Here is a 19653-nt window from a genome sequence, read left to right on the forward strand (position 1 = left end):
GGGGAAGGGATACAGATACAGGAGGGGAGGAGAGGAGGGCTGGAGTGATGGGGGCTCTCTGGGATGCCATTTAGCTGGGGGCAGGGGGGAAAGCAAAGGCGTGAGAAAGCAGCCTGAGCAGAGACCAGGGACTTGGATTAAACATTTCACCCAAGAAAACGACTTTCGCCTCATTTTACTTTAGCTACAGAACTCCACATGGTCTTGAGGCAAGGGGGAAACCCAACAAAACATACATTTATCTTCTGTCAGTCGCTCAGAACTTGGCTCGGGTTCACTTAAAAAGTCAATGAATCTTCCAGAAAAAGCGGAAAACTGGGCAAAGTTTCAAGTCTGTGCTGCAATCCCGACCCAGGGAAGAGACACTCAGGGCTTCTGCCTCCCCAGGGACACGTGTGCAGCCCAAACCTCGTCCCGGACCCACAGCCCTGCCTGGGACCTCAGCTCCTGTCAAGAGGAGCACCAGGATTTGTAAAGAGACTGAGATTATAGCTCATTCTGTGCAGGAGGAACATTTGTTCCTCTCCTGCTTTTGCAGAAGGGAAGGAGAAGCTCAGGGCACGAGTCAAATCTCGCAGCAAAGCCAGGGATGCTCCCATGCTATCAGCTTCAGTGAGATGCAGCAAAGCAGCTCACCCAGGATTAGAGCCCAAAAACATTGCTGCTGCGACACGCAGGGTGATGCCTTCAGCTCCAGCCCACCAGCATCGCCACTCTGGTGCTGCAAGGTACAGCGGAGGAAGGCTCTGGGCAGGAATTGCTCAAAGGAAACTTCCTCTCTCTAAAGCATCAATCCATCACAGTCATCGCGTTGTTTTTCAGAAAGATCAGCTTCAGCAAGGTCTGAGGGCCAGGACTGGATCTCTCCCTACTGAAGAAAAACTGTGTTTCACACAGCTGCACCGGCCACCAGGCTCCAGTGTCCCCCCGCAGCCACGGGGCCCTCCTCCACGGTGCAGGTTTGCCCACGACAGCCGAGCAATCCCGCATTCAAACCAGGGATCGAGCTTCTCACACCCCAGACCTGGGATTTGCTGTCTTCACTCCTTGCTCTGTCTCTCACTTCTATTTTCAGGCTCATTTTCCAAGTATACCAGTTATACTTTTTTTTTCCCCACCAAAACTCCATCACACTGACATTTTTAGCAGGACATAAGAAACGTTCGTTACCCAACCCCGTAAGCTGCAGTCCCCAATTCCTCTCCCTCCTGCCATCCTGCTGTCATACTGCATCTTATCTTGCCCAACAGCCTTAACACAAAGCCTCTCTCCGTGTTCACATGCACTCAGTGCCCAATATAAAGCCTCATCAACAAGGGCTGAGACACTCAAAAAAATAAGATTTAAGTTGTAAAAGCCAAATAGCTGCTTGTTCAGAGCAGCCATCACCTCTGTCCCTTCTTCCAAAACGAAGAACAGAACGCACGTAGATCACATACAGCTCTCAAGATAGGAACAGATGCACCTTTTGCAGAGGGTTGCTGTAATGGGATCCCCAACCCTATAAAAGATTTTCTTTGGGCAAATAGGTGACATGCATATACACAGGATCTACAAGCCTAACTTCTTTTTTTCTTTTTCTTTCATTGCCAGGATCATCTGTCTCAATGGGAGTTAAGTCCCATTTTACAGATGGAGCTCTAAAGCACGGAGGGATGATGGACCAGATCCAAATATGTAGGCAACCACCTCGTAAGATACTGAAATAAGCATTTTTAAAGGCAACAGAGCACATACACAATACGTTAAGAAAAGGTCACATAAATACCCGAGATGGAGATATTCATAGCATCTGGATCATCTTTTCACTTTTAGGTCTGGCTTGTCCTTTGCAAGAGAAGGGTATCACACCATAGCCCATACTGTTTCATAGGCAAAATTCAGTTTCAGAAACCTTCAAGAAGAAATGACCAAGCCCAAAATCTCACCTTGGCACATGCTCAAACACAAGACCAAGGAGAAACACTCCACTAACACACCTCGCCAGCTGCCCGCAGAGGCAGGAGGAACCATGAGCCTCCTTGTCACCATCCCAACAGCTTCTTCCCTATGATACGTCATTTTATTTCATTTTCTTAAAAGACCGGTCACTGTTGTTTTTTTCTCCCTGGACCACTCAAACACATCTGATCCTCTCTGGAGGCCTGACCAAGAAGGAACATGGACAACTGCAAACCAGCCTGCTCCTAATCGTCACCCTCCCACCGATCTGGTCTCCAGCCGCTGTCCCCTCCCACACTGTCTTTTGTCCCCTCAGATGCCATTGGCAGCTTCCACTCACCATGACCGAGATATGAAGAATGTGCATCTGCTCCTCCACTATCTCCGAAGGCTCCTGGAGGCTGGGGGGGGTGGCTCGGGAGAGCTGCTCAGCGCTGCTCATGGAGACGTGGAAGTAGAGGGTGCCATTCTCCAGCCACTGCTGCTTCCAGTGCACCAGCGAAATGTCAGCCACAGTCCCCGACATCTCTGCAGGAACAAAACATGCAACTGAGCAACAGATTTCTCCACAGTGCTAAAAGGTGGTATTCTGAGCAGTCCTGAATATTAGGACTTCTGAGTCTCATCCCTAGTATTGCTTCCAGTATTCTAGTATTGAGATCCAACCCCCTGCAGTACTGTGTTCAGTTCTGGACATGGATAGAAGGACATGGACCTGTTGGAGCGGGTCCAGAGAAGGCCACAAAGGTGATCCGGGGTCTGGAGCACCTCTGCTATGGAGCCAGGCTGAGAGAGTTTTAGGCTGCCCAGGGAGGTGGTTGAGTCCCCATCCCTGGGTGTGTTTAAGAATAGGGTGGATGATCTACTTAGGGATATGGTTTAATGGGGATTAGGGACAGTTGGACTCGATGATCTCCAAGGTCTTTTCCAACCTAGAAATCTATGAAATCTATGAGTTGGGGCTGTTCAGCCTGGAGAAGAAAAGGCTCCAGGGGAGACCTTCTAGCAGCCTTCCAGTACCTAAAGGAGCTACAAGAAAGCTGGAGAGGGGCTTTGGACAAGGGTGTGGAGTGACAGGACACAGGGCAATGGCTTCAAACTGAAAAAGGGGAGATTTAAAGTAGATACACGGAAGAAATTTTTTACAATGAAGGTGGTGAGGCACTGTACCAGGTTGCCCAGAGAAGCTGTGGCTGCCCGTTGAATTTGAAATGGATCTCTGCAAAGAACAGATTTGGTAGTTTGGCAGACGAATCAAAACCAAAAAAAAAAAATTAAAAAAAAATACTAGCACAAAATAAGCCAAAATATTTCTCCTTCCACCACCTCCTTTTTCATTTGGTTTTCTGTTTTGTTTTGGTTTTTTCCCCATTTGCAATACAAGCAATGGGAAGCGAGTCAGGTCCTCTTCATCACCGGGCCCACAGCTTCAGCAATCACTCGCTTTGTGGGAGACCCAAATTCAATTTCCTCCTGTTTGGGGACAGCAAACGGCTATCACAGACCGAGACCTGCAGTCTGTTTGGTGCGTCTGCTCCGGAAAGGCTGACAGCACAGTTCCCCTGGCACCACGGTGGGAATGGAGACAAGATCCTCCCCGCACCTCGTCCGCAGTGCATCACCCACGAGAGGGTCAGCAGGGAGCACAGGGCTGGTTCCCCTGCAGGCAAAGCGGCCAGGGAACAGCGGTGGCATTTTGCATTGCATTTTCCTGAACCCAGCTGGGGAAAAGCACATCCAGTTCCAGCTCCTGGGGGAGACAAAGGAAGGAACAAGCTCGGCTGAGGCTGTCCCAAGGGGTTATCCACACCTTCCAGGACATGACGCTTCAAGACACTTGGGTGCTGGCTCATGAGCAGCCACACAGGCTACAAGACCAGGTGCTTCCACTTCTACAGACCCAAGTCTCAACCCAGGGGAAAAAAAAAGACACACATAAAACTCTTGATCCTTCAGGAAAAATTTTTCTTACCCCTGAAATCAAGACATTTCCCAGCAGCAAGCTCATGGCTTTCCATTGTGGATTAAGACAGAGCTGACCACTCCCTGCTCCCAGAGAGGTCCCCATCACACCCCTGGTCCTGCAGGACTCCCCTCGCTGCACAGCCCAGCTGAGGGTAGGGACAAGTTCACCTCGTTACTGCCAACTCCCTGATTCAGCACCTCCCTAATTACCCACTGACACACCTGAGCCCACTGAACTGCCTCCTGAACCTAATCACAGGGCTGTGACCATCATCATCATCACTGCCACCCCAGCATAGCACCGAGCATTGTCCCACACCTCTGTGCACATCTGAGCACCCAAAGGAGAAAAACCAAACTGCTGCTGACCACACATGGGATCCATCCCCAGCCTGTGCTTGCACTTTGGAGGGGACACACAAACTCCCTTGTCATACATCTGTCATTGCAATGAGATCACTCCTAATAATCCCTCTTCTCCTTTAACAGAAATAGCTGTTTGCTGGAGCAAATCAGCAGCAAGAGGTGTTCCTGCACTATTTACCCCGTAAATCAAGCCAGCCCTGTGGCTCACGCTGCATGACAGCAGCCTGCACCCGACCTGAGAACCTAATGAAACAAGCTTTGTGCCTCTCACCTCCGAGGAGGCTAAAGCAGAAGGTTTCTCACAGTGGTAAAAGTAAAAACAAAACAAGAGGAATATCAGGGCTGCTTAATTGCAGTCATCTTCCCAGCAATACTTCAAAGGTTTGTACTAAAAAGCATCTCCTTGCCTAATTAAAATTGCAACAAATGCTACTTTTAGGACTAAAAGCAGTAACCCAGCACAGCAGCATCAGGAGACAGGACTCTGGTTATGCAAAGCCATCTGAGTTCTGTTCAGAGGGACAGTCACCCCTGGGAGAGGACGATTTACAGTATTGCACACTCCTCCCATGCATCCCCTGCGGCAGACTTCCCCCAAAGTAGCTCAGGAAAGGAGGTTCTATCACCCAGACCCAATGTAGGTGCCACCAGCACCCCACTGCTATGGTTCCCAAAGGCTACATCGTATTAGGGAAGCAGAGGAAAACACCCGCAGGGTCAACCTTTCTCCAAATTTTTTCCCTTGCGCACACATTTTTGCATGGGATGTTTAAAAGGATCACAGAGAACATTTCTGGGGAGTTGTGAGATATAGGCAATTTTTTGGATTTTAGCCTAGACTGAAGATAAGCCTGTTTCATTTTCAAAAGGTCTCTTCCAAAAGTAGAAACTTCAATTTAGCATTCATTTCACAATTTTAAGCAAACCCAGCAGCGAGGCAATTTCTGACGAAAGCTGACTTGCCAAGCCTGGGCAGCATTTATGATATATTCGTAAATACCTGTGTGCTCTTCACCCCTGCAGCCCGTGGTGCTGGCAACTCGGCCGTTACTCCCAGCATCGCCAGGACACCATGAGCCTTCCATCAGATTGCAAAAAATAAAAGCCTTTTCAAGCCCTGTTAGCTGCTGAACCCTTCAATATCCAAACACAGGGAAGTTTCTTGGCCTCGTGGACTTGACATGAATATTATACCACCTGTGTTTCACTGGACACGCATTGTCACTCCGCTATCTACACAGTAGTTACAGCAGCGATAGCCCGTCCATCACAAAGGATGCAATAGTCTGCAGCAAGATTGCCTGTTATCAGAGCTTTCAAATGCTTTTGGAGCAAATTAAGGGCATTCCTGCATCAAAACAGAACGAGCTCCAGTTAAGATTTTAAATGGGGAGCAATGGAAAAGCACTTGTAGTCTATAGCTATTTAAAATCTCAGCATCCAGCAGACAGGCAATTCTCAGACTGGATTCAAATACAGCTTCGTGGGTAAAACACCAAGTAAAACCACCAAACAGACCACAAAACATCTGCCATGCCACCTTCCTACCTGCTCACCACGCCTGGCAGAGAAGGGACGATGAGGGTACTCCTTCCCCACAGCAGCCAGCACCCTTCTCCTCATCCAAGACCCATGGGTGATGATGATCCTCTGCCACAGAGCAGAGGGTCTGAGGAGCCCCTTCCCCCTGTGACTCCTCCCCGGCCCCTACTGCAGCCCCAACTCTCCCCACCTGTGCCCCATCTCCCATCACGCAGATCAGCTGTGCCCAAGGGCAGCTCTGCACCCCCACGCCCTGCCAGCCTTGGCATCACCTAACCATGGGCTGAATTTAAGAAAAGGGCACACAGAGCACTTTCTTCTTTTTTTGCTCTTCCTCTGGGTCTCATAAAACTGTAATTTCCATGTTTTCCTTGGAAATGGAACCAGCCATCCAAACAAAACCCTTCCCAGGGCTCAGACCCCAAACTTGGTCTCGTGCCCATCAGAAGGTCACCTGCCCAGGGGGAGGCAGGGGACAGCAATGACCACAGCAACATCCCTTCCAACTGATTCTCTAATTCCATTTTTCCCTTCGCTGTCGCTACAATCCTCGCACACAAACACTTCACTGAAGTCTTCAACTCGTATTACAATCAAACTGAAAAGCAAAAAGGGCCTAAATGCATTTGGTTTGGAACCAAGACGATTCCCATAAAAGCAGATTATGCTGACATGATGAATATAAAATGAAACAGCAGATATTAAAGTTAGAGAATTGTTACTCCATGCCTCGGGGCTCCTGGCCACCCTACCCACCTCCTCCCTCCCTTCCACCCCCTCCCACGCTGTTTGACGGAAGGCAGAGCGCAGGCAGCGATCGCCTTTTCCTCTCCGCCTGCTCCGAGGCAGCTTCCCAGGCTTCAAATATTCCATAGCCTCCCCCAGTTCCCCCCCCCCGACCTTATGCAATGCTTCACCGTTCATCAGTTATTCGGGAGGTTGCAGCCCGGCTTTATCTGTCACGGCGTTTTACAAAGCCTGTTTTGTATTTAATTGGCTTGTTCTCGCTAATCTGCCATGATTATTGTATTTTTATTTAATTCTTGAAGGTCGTTATTAAAATAAGCCACTTTGCTTACAGCGGTTCATCCCTGCACGGTTCCCCACCCCCAGATAACCAAATCCTCCTGGTGCTTCCCAGCGCTGCTCGGACCTGCCAGACACCTCCACAATCAGGACCAAACCCTTGGGGTGACAGGTGGGAAGCCTGTGAGTCATTTCCACATATGGATCCCGGCTTCTCCTGCCTTTTTCCTCACCACCTGCTTCATCCCAGCAGGACCCACAGCCAGGTTCCACCGGCTCACCTGCACAACTTAAATCTGTTGGCAGGGGGAAAGCTGGAGATCTCTTTAGCCATCACGTTTCCTTTCACAGCAGGCTCAGAAACACCATCCCAGCTCGCACAAAAAGCCAGTGCCAACAACCGCGTCCTCCTCTTCCTCCCCGTGCATCACCTCTAATCCCGCAGCCCCATTTCTCCTGCTGTCAGCCCAGGGGCTCGGCTGAGTTAATGTTCTCCAGAGGCACCAACCTCCGGCGAAGTGTTAGTTTATAGATCCTTCGGCGCGAGCTACCACTTATGCTAATAAACCAAATTTATGCAGAAAGTCATAAACAGAGAGCTCTCCCCAGTGCCCTTGCCAGCACAGGATTGCTCCCTGCGGAATAGATTATCGCTCTCCGTGCAGACTAACTCCAAAATGGCTCTAGTAATGGGGCTTCCCCCATGCTCCCCGGGGGACTACTCTGCAGTCAAACAGGCCCTAAGAGTTCCAAGGGTTTGGGTCTTTTGGTGTCAATGTGGTGGGTGTTTTTATCCCAATCATTAGCTCGGTTCATTTATTATTTTTTTTCCCTTCTGCTCATTTTTTAACATGTTCCTTCCCTTCTCCATCTACTTCCCTGCCCCCCCAGTACTCCCTAGGGCAACACAAACACAGCTGCAGATCGTAAAAAGTAATGGAGAAGCTCAGAAGTTTAAGAAGGGGGGAAAAAAAAAAGACGACAAGCTTCCCCTGATCATCTCTTTTTCAAAGCTCCTGTGGGGAACACAGGGCTGCAGCTGCGGGGCGTTCCAGGAGTGGCTTCAGCATGGTGCATGTCTGCTGGGATGCAGCGCATGTCCAGGGATGGTGCGGGGTGGAGAAGGGCTGCAGGGAGCCTTGGTTTTGGAGTGGCTCATGGGGCACCCTACCAAGGCTGTTTGCAAAGCACCTCTGTAGTTCCTTGGCCAAAAATCCTGCCCAGAGACTTTCCAGAGAACACTGAGAAGGACTTTGCATGGACTGTGCCCATGCAGGGGTGACTCCCGGGCTGAACGCATCGATGCTTCCAGCAACGGCGAGGAGCCACCAAGCACCCCAGCAGCTCTTCCCACATGAACACCAGCACTTCTGGTTTCTCCAAGAGCTGGATGCCTACCACGTACATCCCAGCTTGTAGGCTTGAAGATTTATACCCGTTTACCAGTAAAACTCTCCCCACAGGCTGTGATTTGGTGGGAGCAACGTTTGTGGGTACAGCCACACCCACAATACATGGGTACATGGCACCCCTTCACTTGGTGCTCTTCCCAAGCCCCTTCACCTTTGCAGGAAAATGGATCCTCGTCCTACACGTGGCACAAAGCAGGACACGCACAGCCCATGGCGGCTGAGAGGGCGGTGAGGGATAAATGCATTGAGCTGGTAAATTCAGCCACTGGCATCTGAAGTCAGACAGTGAGTCCTGCCACAGTAATGGCTCTCCTTGCTGCCATCACGTTCCACCATCAGGCTATTAGAGCTATGCAGCTGCGCCAGCTGTGCCAAGGGTGGCCCACGGCATCTGCCCAGCTTCAACAGGCACCAACGCCAGCCCTCACGCTTCCCTGCCCAACCCTCTGCCCCAGCTCCTGACCTCCTGGGGCAGCCTCTGCGATTTGCCATGAGCTGGTGTTACACTCACAGGCCCCGTGATGGCACTGGATTTAGTCCGGTTAACATCAGGAACCGTGAACTCAGCCAGGACATTTGGATTCTTCTCATCCTCCCACCAACCTTATTCATAAACATGGGTTTTGTTGTTTGGTTTGTTGGTGATTTTTTAAAGAGAATATTTCAGGTAGATGTAATTATTGTGAAATGCAGCAAGAGGTCAGCAGAATGCATCATCACACAGATGGTCCAGATGAGACAGGGAGAGCAGGGAGGACAGAGACAGCCTCTGCCACCGCTCAGCCCCGGGAAATATTTCGAGACAACTGGAGGGTCAGGCTGCTCCAGTACAGCTCTCGCTCCTGGCTCTGGAGCCCTTTGCACCGTCCCTGCATCCCTTTGGCTTTTCTAATCGCAGCTTCAGGGTCCCTGTGCCCGTCAGTGAGCAGCTATCGATGTGCCTGCACTGCCTACAGATCACAATCTGACTCCACGCACCTTGAGGAAGCTCAGCGCACGCTCCACATTCTTCCAGCTGCTTTGATTGCAATTCAGTCCCTAGTACATTACCCTTGTTTAGAATGCCAGGGCTTCAGCGCGGCACCTCGGGCGCTCTAAAATTATTACAGGGCCCTTTTGACTTTCAATTCCCTTCCATTCAATTCCATTTTTATTTGTCAGCAGAGACTCCCGTTGCCCAGCGGTGGAAGCCGACCGCGCGAGCAGACGTCGCCGCCGCACGTTGAGCCGATCCTATCGAAACCGCTAGCACGCAGCCCAACGTGACGGGTCATCTCGGTTCGAAGGAGAAGCGCCGGGTTCGGAAGAGCCGCTGGCAGAGCGCTCCTGAGTGCAGCTTCCTCGGAGAGACGAGACATCCAGGCTCGGAGCAGCACCAGGGGGGCTCAGACGCAGCCCCTCGACATTTCCATCCACCTCACTGATGCAGCCTTCATCCAAAAAAAAAGTCAAAGGAAAGCGGCTTAAAGTGCCAAAGCCCCTCCTGCGTACCCTGCAGAGATGAAGGCGCAGGCCTGCAGGGAGGATGAGTGTGAAAGCAGGGCTTGAAAGAGCCTTGACGCAGAGGTTTTCCTTAGCAGCCCTCTCCCCTTCCTCCATCCCCAGTTAAGGCACAGGAGTTTGCTTTGGAAGCGTTTGGGGGTTCTACTGAAAAGTTGAAGCTTTTCTCACCCCGGAGAGACACAGGGTTGACTTTTGAAAGAGCATGTGAAGGTGTGAGGAAGAAGGAAGAGCCAAGTCGTTCCTCTTGTCGTAGAAGAACAAGCTGCTGGTTGATGCAAGTTGCTGCTGCAGAGATGCACAAGGAAAGCTTCAACGGTCTCCTGATCCCCAATTAATCCAGATCCTCAAAGCCAACAAGAGACAGACCTGATAAATGAGGAGGGAAAAGTCTATCTAAAAGGCACAAGCACCAGTTTTTGATGGTCCAACTATTAATCCCTGTTAAAGAAATTAGTGACTTTGAGGAAGCTTTTCTGCAGGCAACGGGCACACCAAACTGCCAGTCCTGGCCCATCGTTGTTGTAAGGATGGATTAAACGAGACAGGTTTTTATGAAGGCAGTAGGGATGTCCTGGCTCAGAAAATACAGCGATTTTTCAGCAGATCTGCTGCATCAGGGCAGGCAGTTCTGCTCAGCCCTGAGCCCCACAGAGTCCTGGTCTGCCCAGCTCCAGGTGCCAGCCTGCACCCACTGCCACACAGGACATCTTTCCATCCTTGCAGATGATTCCAGCACACCTGAAAACCCTGGCTTGGCTCCTGCAGGACCACTACAGGCATTAGAGGGTGTATTCCCACCGCGCTTGGGCAAGAAAAACAAAACCCCTCTTTAATCCTCAAACCCAGGCACAGCTTGGCTGAGCCGAGGTGCCGGCGCTCAGGGTGCCATCGCCTGCGGCTGCGGATGGCTGCCTGCGTGGTGACACCGGAGCTTCGCTTGGAGCCTGAATGGACCTGAAGTGTCTAATGACACAACCGGAGGCTCCTGAGCGAGAGATGAGAGCTGCTGCGTGCGATAACCACTCGCTGCTTTTTTTGCAGCAGCTGACGGAGGCAGGCGAGCAGCGGGCAAGGCGCGGGCGAGCAGTGGGCAATGCGTGGGCATTGGAAGCACACGGTCCCGGAGCAGGTAGCAAACACTGGCACATAGAGGTGGAGCCAGGTGGGTTCTGCTGATATTTTAACCCAAGTCCCACCGCAAAAGAGAGCCGGTGCTCGGCTGTCCACGTCCCTCCTGCTTTCTTTCCCTTGGCACAGGCGCGAGGCCAGGGTGGTGATGCCTCATTCCAGGACAGCCAGCAGCACCTCAAAGGCAGACGCCATGGTAGCGGAGCGGTCCCAGGAGTCATTAAGGCTCATGCAAAGAGAAAACATTAAATTTTTTGAAAACTACCCCTACGGCCTCTTCCCTGTGCAGGTGACAGCGGCGACTGCAACTTTACCTTTGGCTCCGAGTTTCTGTGGGAGCTGAGGGCTGCGAGCAGGGGAGGGATGGGGCCCGCAGCAGGGAGCCCGCTGCTCGTAGCTGCGAGCTGCGGCAGCAGCAGAAGGGCAAAGTGACCTACCCAGGTGACAGGAAGAGCACTGCAAAGCCAGGCGGGCTTCACAACAAAGCAGAGCACTACTGTCGTGTTACAGCATCCGCCATCCCGCACCGCGCACGGTGAGCAGCGAGCGCGCCGTGCCGGCCTCGAGGGGCGAGCACCGCTCACAGCTTGATTAAAACTAGCCAAGTGCTTTATAACCTCTATGCATTTTTAAATGTCTCTCTTTGGGAAACATACCTCTTCAAATTATAAGGTAGTCTGATAGCTCAGGGCACTGCTCGAACTGGGAAGCAAAGTAATTTTTCTAGCACGGTTCCTCCACGGACCTCCCCTCCCAATAAGCTCTTGAGCACTGGGGGGGCCCAGCAGAAACTCCTCATGTGCTGGGGTGGGATGGGGAGAGGAGGAGAAGTAAGTAGGGAAGGAGAGAGGGGGTCTCGCCACTTTCTAGAGAGACAAACACTAGGACGAATATACCTCCGGAGAGATGGACGTCCTTTTCCAAGGAGAAGGAATCAATGGTGCAAAGGAGAGGAGCTGGCGGCTGGCTGGGCATTTTCAGGAAAAAAATAGGTAGTGGAGAACTTGGGTTTTTCAGCCTATGTGTCACCTGGAGCAGCAGGCAGGTGCATCAAAAGCCAAGCAGCCTGAAAATTCTGAGCATACTCTCACCCCAAAAGGCAAAAACATCAGTTAATGGGAATGAACATTTGCTGGAGCCCCTCCTTATGGATCGTGATGGGGCTCCTACACTAACAGGGTCCCTTCCCTTGCTGTCAAGGCAGTCATCCACCATGGTTAAAGAGGATTAAGGGAGAGGCTTAAGTGGATTAAGGGAACCTCTGGGAGAGGCTCTTGAGTGCTCACTCCCCGGAAAGTCTCCAATGATAGGACAGGGGGCACTGGCTTTAAACTGAAAGAGGGGAGATTTAGATGAGATCTAAGGAAGAAATTCTTCCCTCTGAGGGTGGGGAAGCACTGGAACAGGTTGCCCAGAGAAGTTGTGGCTGCCCCATCCCTGCAAGTGTTCAAGGCCAAGTTGGATGAGGCTTTGGGAAACCTGGTGTAGTGGAGGGTGTCCCTGCCCATGGCAGGGGGGTTGGAACTAGATGATCTTTGGTGTCCCTCCTAACCCAAACCATTCTATGACCCCCAAAGTCTCCCAGGTACCACTCAAGCACCCAGGTTCTGTCTTGGCTACTCATAAACCTCAAATTCAGCTTTTACTTACAGAAACAAGTTCTTGCAACCTCACAGAAAATTCATGTCTCTCAGAGTCCAGCATTACACCTTAACCTGGGAGCCACCTGCACATTTATCCAGCCCTAAGGGATGCCATCAGCCCAGGACACACTGACAGCTTCCCGTGGGCCCAGCATCTCCAGGTTTCTGCAGGAAAGGAGAGAAGCACAGCAAGGGCTATGTCAGAACAGCGTGCAGCTGCCCAAGGATGCCATCTGGGGATGCCAGACCCCCTCCGAGCAGGACAGACCACCTGGGCAGCTCAACCCTGGAGCACGGGGCTGTGGTGGGCACATAACAAGCTGTCAGGCTGCCAGAAGCAAAAGGGTTTACTGAGACGTGGCTGTGAAAATCTTCACCTCTCTGTGGACCAACTAGCACTGAAATGAACCGGACTCAAGGCAGCTGATCTCAGAGCACAGAGAAGGCGCTGGAGGGCTCAGACAGTGGTATTGTAAGACGAGGAAACATTAAACTCCAAAACAATAAAAGCAACGAAATTTATTAAGGCTTCTCGGAGCCTGTGGGCAAAATAATTTTTTCCCTGTTTAAAAGTGAGTAAGGCAAAAGAGAAGAGAAGCTAAGCAATTTGTCAGAGATTGGAAGTGACAAAGTGGCAGAGACCGCAGCCCGGAGCAGCAACGTCCTCGTAGACACGATCCCCACCCCGGCTCGGCACAGGCAGGGTCCCTTCTCCAGCAGTGCAAGTGGAGATGCCAGCGTGATGGCCATGGCTGGCAGCAAGTGTCTCACCTCCTGAAATAACAGAGCAATCCTGGGTCACTAGAAAACTCCGGGGTGCTGCTGGAAGGGGCCAGGCAGTACAACACCCCTGTCACCGCGCCGGGGTGCCAGCCCTCGTGCGAGGGTCAGGGAAAGGCCCGTGATGGTGCCGGGTGTGATGCTGCAGGATGCCAGCCTCAGTCAGGCACCGGGACATCTTCGGCCATTGCGCTCGCCCAGAGCTTCCCCCGGCTCTGGCGGTCACTGGGGCCTGTCGGTGCCACATCTCCCCAAGAGGCAGAGGACAGCCAGCTCTACTGTCACTGCAGCCCTATGCTTCATGAGGCTCTTGCTGCCCCCTCATCCTTCCCTCCCATCGTAACAACGGGGCTACCACCCCGTTCCAGCCTTTCATCCTTATTTTCCCCTTTCTTTCTTCCCAACAAATTCAGATTGCTTCCCATCCCCTGCCACAGTAGGAGAGACTAATCCATGTCTCCATTAACAGTGGACCTGGTGGCCCCATCGGTATCGCACCATTAGATCCAAAAGCAGCATGGGTTCACATTTGTGTCCCCATTTGCTGTCCCAACAGAGTCTTGGGGAAAGCTGTACAGCACCTGCCCAAAAAGGGCCACCTACATTGAGAAAGGAGAGCCACGGAGCGTTTCCACACTTGATCTGCACACACAAAGGTCATGGGAGAGAGGCGGAGGGGGACGAATCCTTGCAGCCTCATTAGAGGGAAAGAAACTGTTTCTGCAAATAATAATTGATTTCTAAATTTATCCCCTAATTAAATAGGTTCCCTGGATGAATCTGCATGCAAGCTGCAAGGTGATGATTTAGTGCCTGGCTTCCTACGGGAACGCATCAACACATGTTTGCAAATTGTCCCTCTCCTGGATTCAAAGGTTGAGTGATTGTCTCCCCATGCCAGCGCAACCGGAGCAGACGGGTCCCTCTTGCCACCCGGAGATCTCAGCAAGTGGAGCCGCGTGGAGCCGAGCTGAGCCTTCCTCAGCACCGGGTTTATCATATCCTCATGCAGAAGAGAAGGGTGTTTCTCACGTGGCGTGTCACTGTCCCTGTGCTCCAACCCAGCAAGGGCTGTCCCACAGACCAGAGCAGGGGACCCATCACGTCCAGAGCACACAACCCGCTCCCTGCCAAGGCAGGAAGATTTTTTTGGCAGCAGCTGTAAAACTACAGCCGAACTGCGAACGCAATGCCTAAATTCTGCACGTAGCAACGGCGAGAATGAGAAACATTATCTCCGAAACATGCTCTTGCTTCCTACATCAATTCCACGGCTGTTCCTGTCTAGTCACTTTGGCTTTTTCCTACAGACACCATCAGCTAATAAAACCTCCAGAGACGGATCCTGGGATAAAACCAGGCTACAAGCTCTGCAAAAATTAAACACATTTTTCACTCTTCTGCGGAGAGCTCCTGTTGGAAACCAGAGAGCCCTGATACTCTCAGACAAGCATCAAAGGACCTCAGACGTGAGAACACCGCGTTAGCTTGAAAAGGCACCGGCGCCGAGCAGCCCTGCCATGTTAAAGCCCACGTTAATTAACTCCTGCTGCCCGTGACCGTAAGCACGGGGCCCATGTCCCATCCATACGCAGCGCTGGCACAAAGCTGTCCTCTCCCAAGAAGGGACTTGCCCCCATCTCCACACCATCTTCTGCTTGTCAGCAGCAACAACACCTTCCATCTCCTCCTCTTCCCTCCCTGCCAACTTTCCCCCTCCCAGTACTGTTTGAGTCCACCTTCCTTTAGGGCTCCAGCTCTTTGATGTTGAGGCTTTGGGATCTACAGACATAGATCATCCTTCATGATGCCCCACACGTTGGGGTCCTGCTCCTGGCACATGGTGCGTGCAAGGATGAGCTGTAAGTGCAGCATAGAGATCCTTCACGGTGCCCATCTCTGCTGCACTGGGCAGAGACTGAGGAGCCCTCTGTTCAACCGTTGGCTCTGCCACTCACCCTAGAGAAATCCATAAATATAAAAGATATTTATGAAGCTGCTTGTCTCTGTTGGGGCTTTTGGAAGGCAGAGACACAGCCTGCATGTCCAACTCACACCACGCTGAAACCAAACAAATAGAGAAGCTGCTCCCATCAAGATCTAACTGGCTTTTCTGAGGTTTCAAACCTTATCCTGGTCTGCGGTGGAAAAACAACAAATCGTTTAGAAGGTTCCCCATGAGATGGAGGGGAAAATAACCTTTCCCCCTATCCCTCCCAGAAACAGTGAATGTAGATTGCAGCCAAAGGGTGAAAGACAAGCACCTGGCATGATCCCGCCAAGCTCATGGCCATTTGGTGTGCCAGGGTGACTGCAGCACACATGGGCACCTACTCACCCTGTCACGCACTCTTCTTCAAAGAAATGCCAAAAGATGGAATTTTCTCCCCGACACACACACCAAAAAGTACTGAAAACTGGAGCATCTCCACGGTATTTTTTGATTTCTCAACACTTCTGGATGAAAACTGTCTTGTTAAGTGAGTTCTCAATCAAAAAATCACTACCACAGACCAAGCTCAGGTCCTAACCTACTTCTGCACTTAAAAATAAAAAATCTATTAGGTGGCTAAATACTTCAGGAACTTCGTCCCTTCATCTCCCCGCTTCAGTTCTCCGTCTGTAGTAGAGCATCCTCCTTTATAAATTGCCCCTGAGAGCCTCAGATCTCTTCTAAAAGAAAACAGTACTATTCACAGGACAGGGAAGAGATGCAAGAAAGCTAATTAGTCCTCGTGCAGAGGAGTCTGGAACATACAGCATTTAAATGAAGCCTGATTTTCAGATCGCGGTGCTAAAATCTTCGCATTGCGTCACTGGCTTTCTCTTCCAGAGGCGCCTTTTTCGCTCACCTTGAGCATTTTTAAAGGCAAAGAAAATTCCTTTAGGTACCAAAGCAAATTCATAATCTAGCCCTCCACCACTTACCAACTTGAGCACATTAAAACTCTGTTAAAAGCAGAGCAAGATGAGTCCTTAAGGCCCTGTTCCCCAAGGATGTGTGCACATAAAGCAAGGAAAATGTGTGGTTATTAGAGTTTAGCTTTATTGTTTTCATAAAACACACTGAAGATTGTGTTTATGATTCTGGAGAAAATAAAACCCTCTCTCCAATTGTTAAAATAATGAACACAAGATACTCCAGTGACTTCTAAACAATCAAACACTTTGGACTTGCACAGCACCCTCTACTCAGATTTCAGAAAAGTCTGTACAAGAACGAAAATAAGCCTGGATGAGTGTGGGATCAATCCAGCATCTCACCTCTCAGCAAGAGAAGCAGAACAATTTCTACAGTCATGGGAAGGGAACTGTTCAAAACTCATTGCGAAACTCCGTAAGAGCCAGTTTTGCTGGTTTTCAGTAACATTCCAGTCTCCGAATGATCCAATCCCATCTGAAAACCAGGCTTGAGGATGACAATCATTTAAACACTCAAAACCAAACCAAACCATAAGATGTTGGCCGGCACTTTCTCTCTGATCCCTGCATAGGTCACTTGCAAACCCTTCTCCAACGTAACGTTTGCACCTTTAGAGGGCTTTTTCCTGCCCCACATCCCTATCACCCTGAAGGTCTTCTGCATCTGGCTGCAAGGAGACACTTCTATCCATCACTGCATCCCATCAAACAGCATTGCCCAAGGAACCCAACAGCCTCCATCGCTTCTGCTCCTCTATCTCCAGCCCGGAGGAAGGAAAACCCAAAGGGTTTTTTTTCCCCCCTCCTTTAAATACTACAAAGACTATGTGAGGTTATGAATTATTGAATGGAGCTGTCTCTTCAGCTTAACATGATCATGATGGAAGCGAAACGTAGACCACAGAGAGGCCATGTCCCCAGCACGGGAGCAGGGCAAGGAGCCAAGGGGCACGACCAAGCAGGACCCTTACCCAACTGCTTAGTGCCTCTGCCCACCCGTCAGACCTTGACACCTGCCTGGCACCGCTCGCATGGCTGGGATTGGATTAATCTCGGAAGAAGCCAAGGAAAATACAGCAATGTCCTGGGAAGGGAGGGACGCTCAAGTGACCCTTTTATATCCCTGCACCCCTCTTTGAAAACCTGGGCTGAACCAGGACCTGAGACCCTCTTGGCCACGTCCACTGGTTAACCCAGGTGGGCTGACCTGGCAGAAGCAGGTCTTCTTTGGTGCTCCAGCACAAGGGAACAGACCAGGAGTAGGGCTGGAAAAAGCCAACGAGGATGGAGATGCTAAGAAGGTGGTGGCAGAACCTTGTCTTCAGAGAGCTTTGCAGAGGCTTTCTGGAAGGTATTACTGTCAGCTCTAAACCAACCTATTAGTATGAGCCTTTGGGACTTGTAATAAAAACCAAGTTGGTTTGTTTTTTTTTTCCCAGAGTCAGGTTAGATAGAAGATGTCTGAAAATTAAAGGATCAGTCTAAAAAAAGATTTCAATTCCATCCCTCCCTTTGCATACATTTACTCGCAGGTTCCTCAGAGACGGAGGTCAGCTCCGGAGCAGCGGTGCCACAGCTGCATTCATCCCCAGAACTGGCATGGCATGCCAAAGCATTTTCTGCTACTCGGACCCACCTTGCTGATTAACAGCTTCATTCCAAGAAGCACATAACAAGACTGAATTGAGACTTAACCAATTGGAAAGAAACATCAAATTCGATAATCACAGCCAGATCTTCAGGCTGAGGCAGCACCGAGTGTCCAAACAAATGACAGTCTCTGTGCATCCTGCCCCACCAATATGTCCTCAAATTGATGAGGACAGAGGAGTTCCCAGGGCGCCGCTTTTCCCTCTCCTGCAAACTTCTGTGAGCCTCCTTCTGAAAAAGGACACAACCAAAACCAACACACTGCCCTAAAGAGATTTGATTTTCACAAACAGAAGCCCTTCTATTTGGAAAAAGCTGAGAATCGAGTTCTCCTGCAAGAAATCTGCCACCGTGGCTGCCCTTGCTCACCCCATCCCACTCAATGTTGCTACCTGTTCTTGGGGTTAAGATCCTCATTGAAACACCAGAAATGAAAACCAGTGTCTTCCCAGAGAAGCTTGCAGGGGTCCCACGAGCTCCAGTCCTGCCCTTTGCCTCCATAAAACGCAACTCATGCCCAGCCTGCAGTGGCTGCTGGGCTGCTCACCGCCTGCCCTCAGAACCCAGCCTTTTATTTTTTTAACTCTGGATGTTAATGGAAAGAAATCTCTGGATCCATTCGAAATGAATTATACTACAGTAATTGCAGCTGCTATAGGGCAGTATTAGGTCAAACTGCCCTTTTCTGTGCTGCGTCTCCAACACTAGAGATGATGAATGGGCTCATTTTCAGCAGAGCTGGATGCTCGTGGCTCCAGGTGAAGCCCGTGCAAACCGCAGATGCTCACCGCTCCGATGCCGCATCACCGGTGCCTGCCAAGCGCTTCCTTTAATAAAACATCCAAACTCACACTATATAAACACAACTTTGGCTCGCACTGCTTGCTACTTGTTGTCATGGTCCCGCAGGTCCTCAGCACGTGCCACCCCCAAGGCTGGCTGTCCTCTCCGGGCTGCATTTGATTGCTTAAGAAATCTATGCTGCTCTCCCTGAAGAAGGACCTTTTAAGCCCAAAACAGAGATTCTCCCCCTCCATTCTAACTCTATGTTAATTATTCAGATAGGGTGGGATTGAAGAAACTAATTACCAATGTAAAGTTACTCTCCTGAAGGCTGATAAGGGAAGTAATTAGGATGGTCAAGCATGGATTACAGAGCTCTAAATCTCTCTCTCGTCAAGATAATGCTGCTGCCCAACGTCACAAACGATAAAGGAGGCCGTAGGCAAACACAAAGCAGTTGTGGGGACTGAACAACGGGTTGGACCGTCACAGAGCACAGACCCTTCATGATGCAGCACAAAGGGATCCCTTCTCCAGCAGCTCCAGACAGCGACCAGCCTCCAACACGCAACCCCAAGGACCTCAACAGGCACCCTGCCCTGGACTGGGTGACAGGTCATACTTGCACCCGTGTTGCTTGCCTTCCAGGGTGGGTTCACCTTGGCTGGCTGCCATACACCCACCAAGCCACACTTATATTTCTTTGCTCCCAACTCTTTTACCTCCAGTGCAGTGGGGATGAGGAACGGGGGTTGCCACATAACCCCAATGCAGTTTCACATCAGTGAGATGATATGTTCCTTCAAGTCAACACACCCAACACCTTCCCCGCTCCGGACACAGCACTTTTGGCTGCTTTGCCTTCATCTAGTCTCTTTTCACCTCCCCAGACATCAGCTCAGACAAGGAGCATGCTCAAGCAGTAGACAGAAGATGACAGCTATTCCATTGGGCTGTCATGGGACACGCGTCCCCTTGACGCGAGGCCAAGG

General features: G+C 50.7%; 1 protein-coding gene across 2 annotated transcripts in view; it reads right to left on the reverse strand.

Annotated features, from left to right (window-relative positions):
- ASTN2 (astrotactin 2) overlaps positions 1-19653 on the reverse strand; it is a 370596-nt gene that overhangs the window by 311384 nt on the left and 39559 nt on the right. For both annotated transcript variants that reach the window (XM_086625404.1, XM_086625403.1), the window contains one exon: positions 2282-2469. In XM_086625404.1, coding sequence (XP_086481530.1) covers positions 2282-2469 — 188 coding nt within the window. The remainder of the gene's footprint in view (positions 1-2281; positions 2470-19653) is intronic.

This window comes from Tauraco erythrolophus, chromosome 22, assembly GCF_009769465.1.
Source record: "Tauraco erythrolophus isolate bTauEry1 chromosome 22, bTauEry1.pri, whole genome shotgun sequence".
In the NCBI taxonomy this organism is placed as follows: Eukaryota; Metazoa; Chordata; class Aves; order Musophagiformes; family Musophagidae; genus Tauraco; species Tauraco erythrolophus.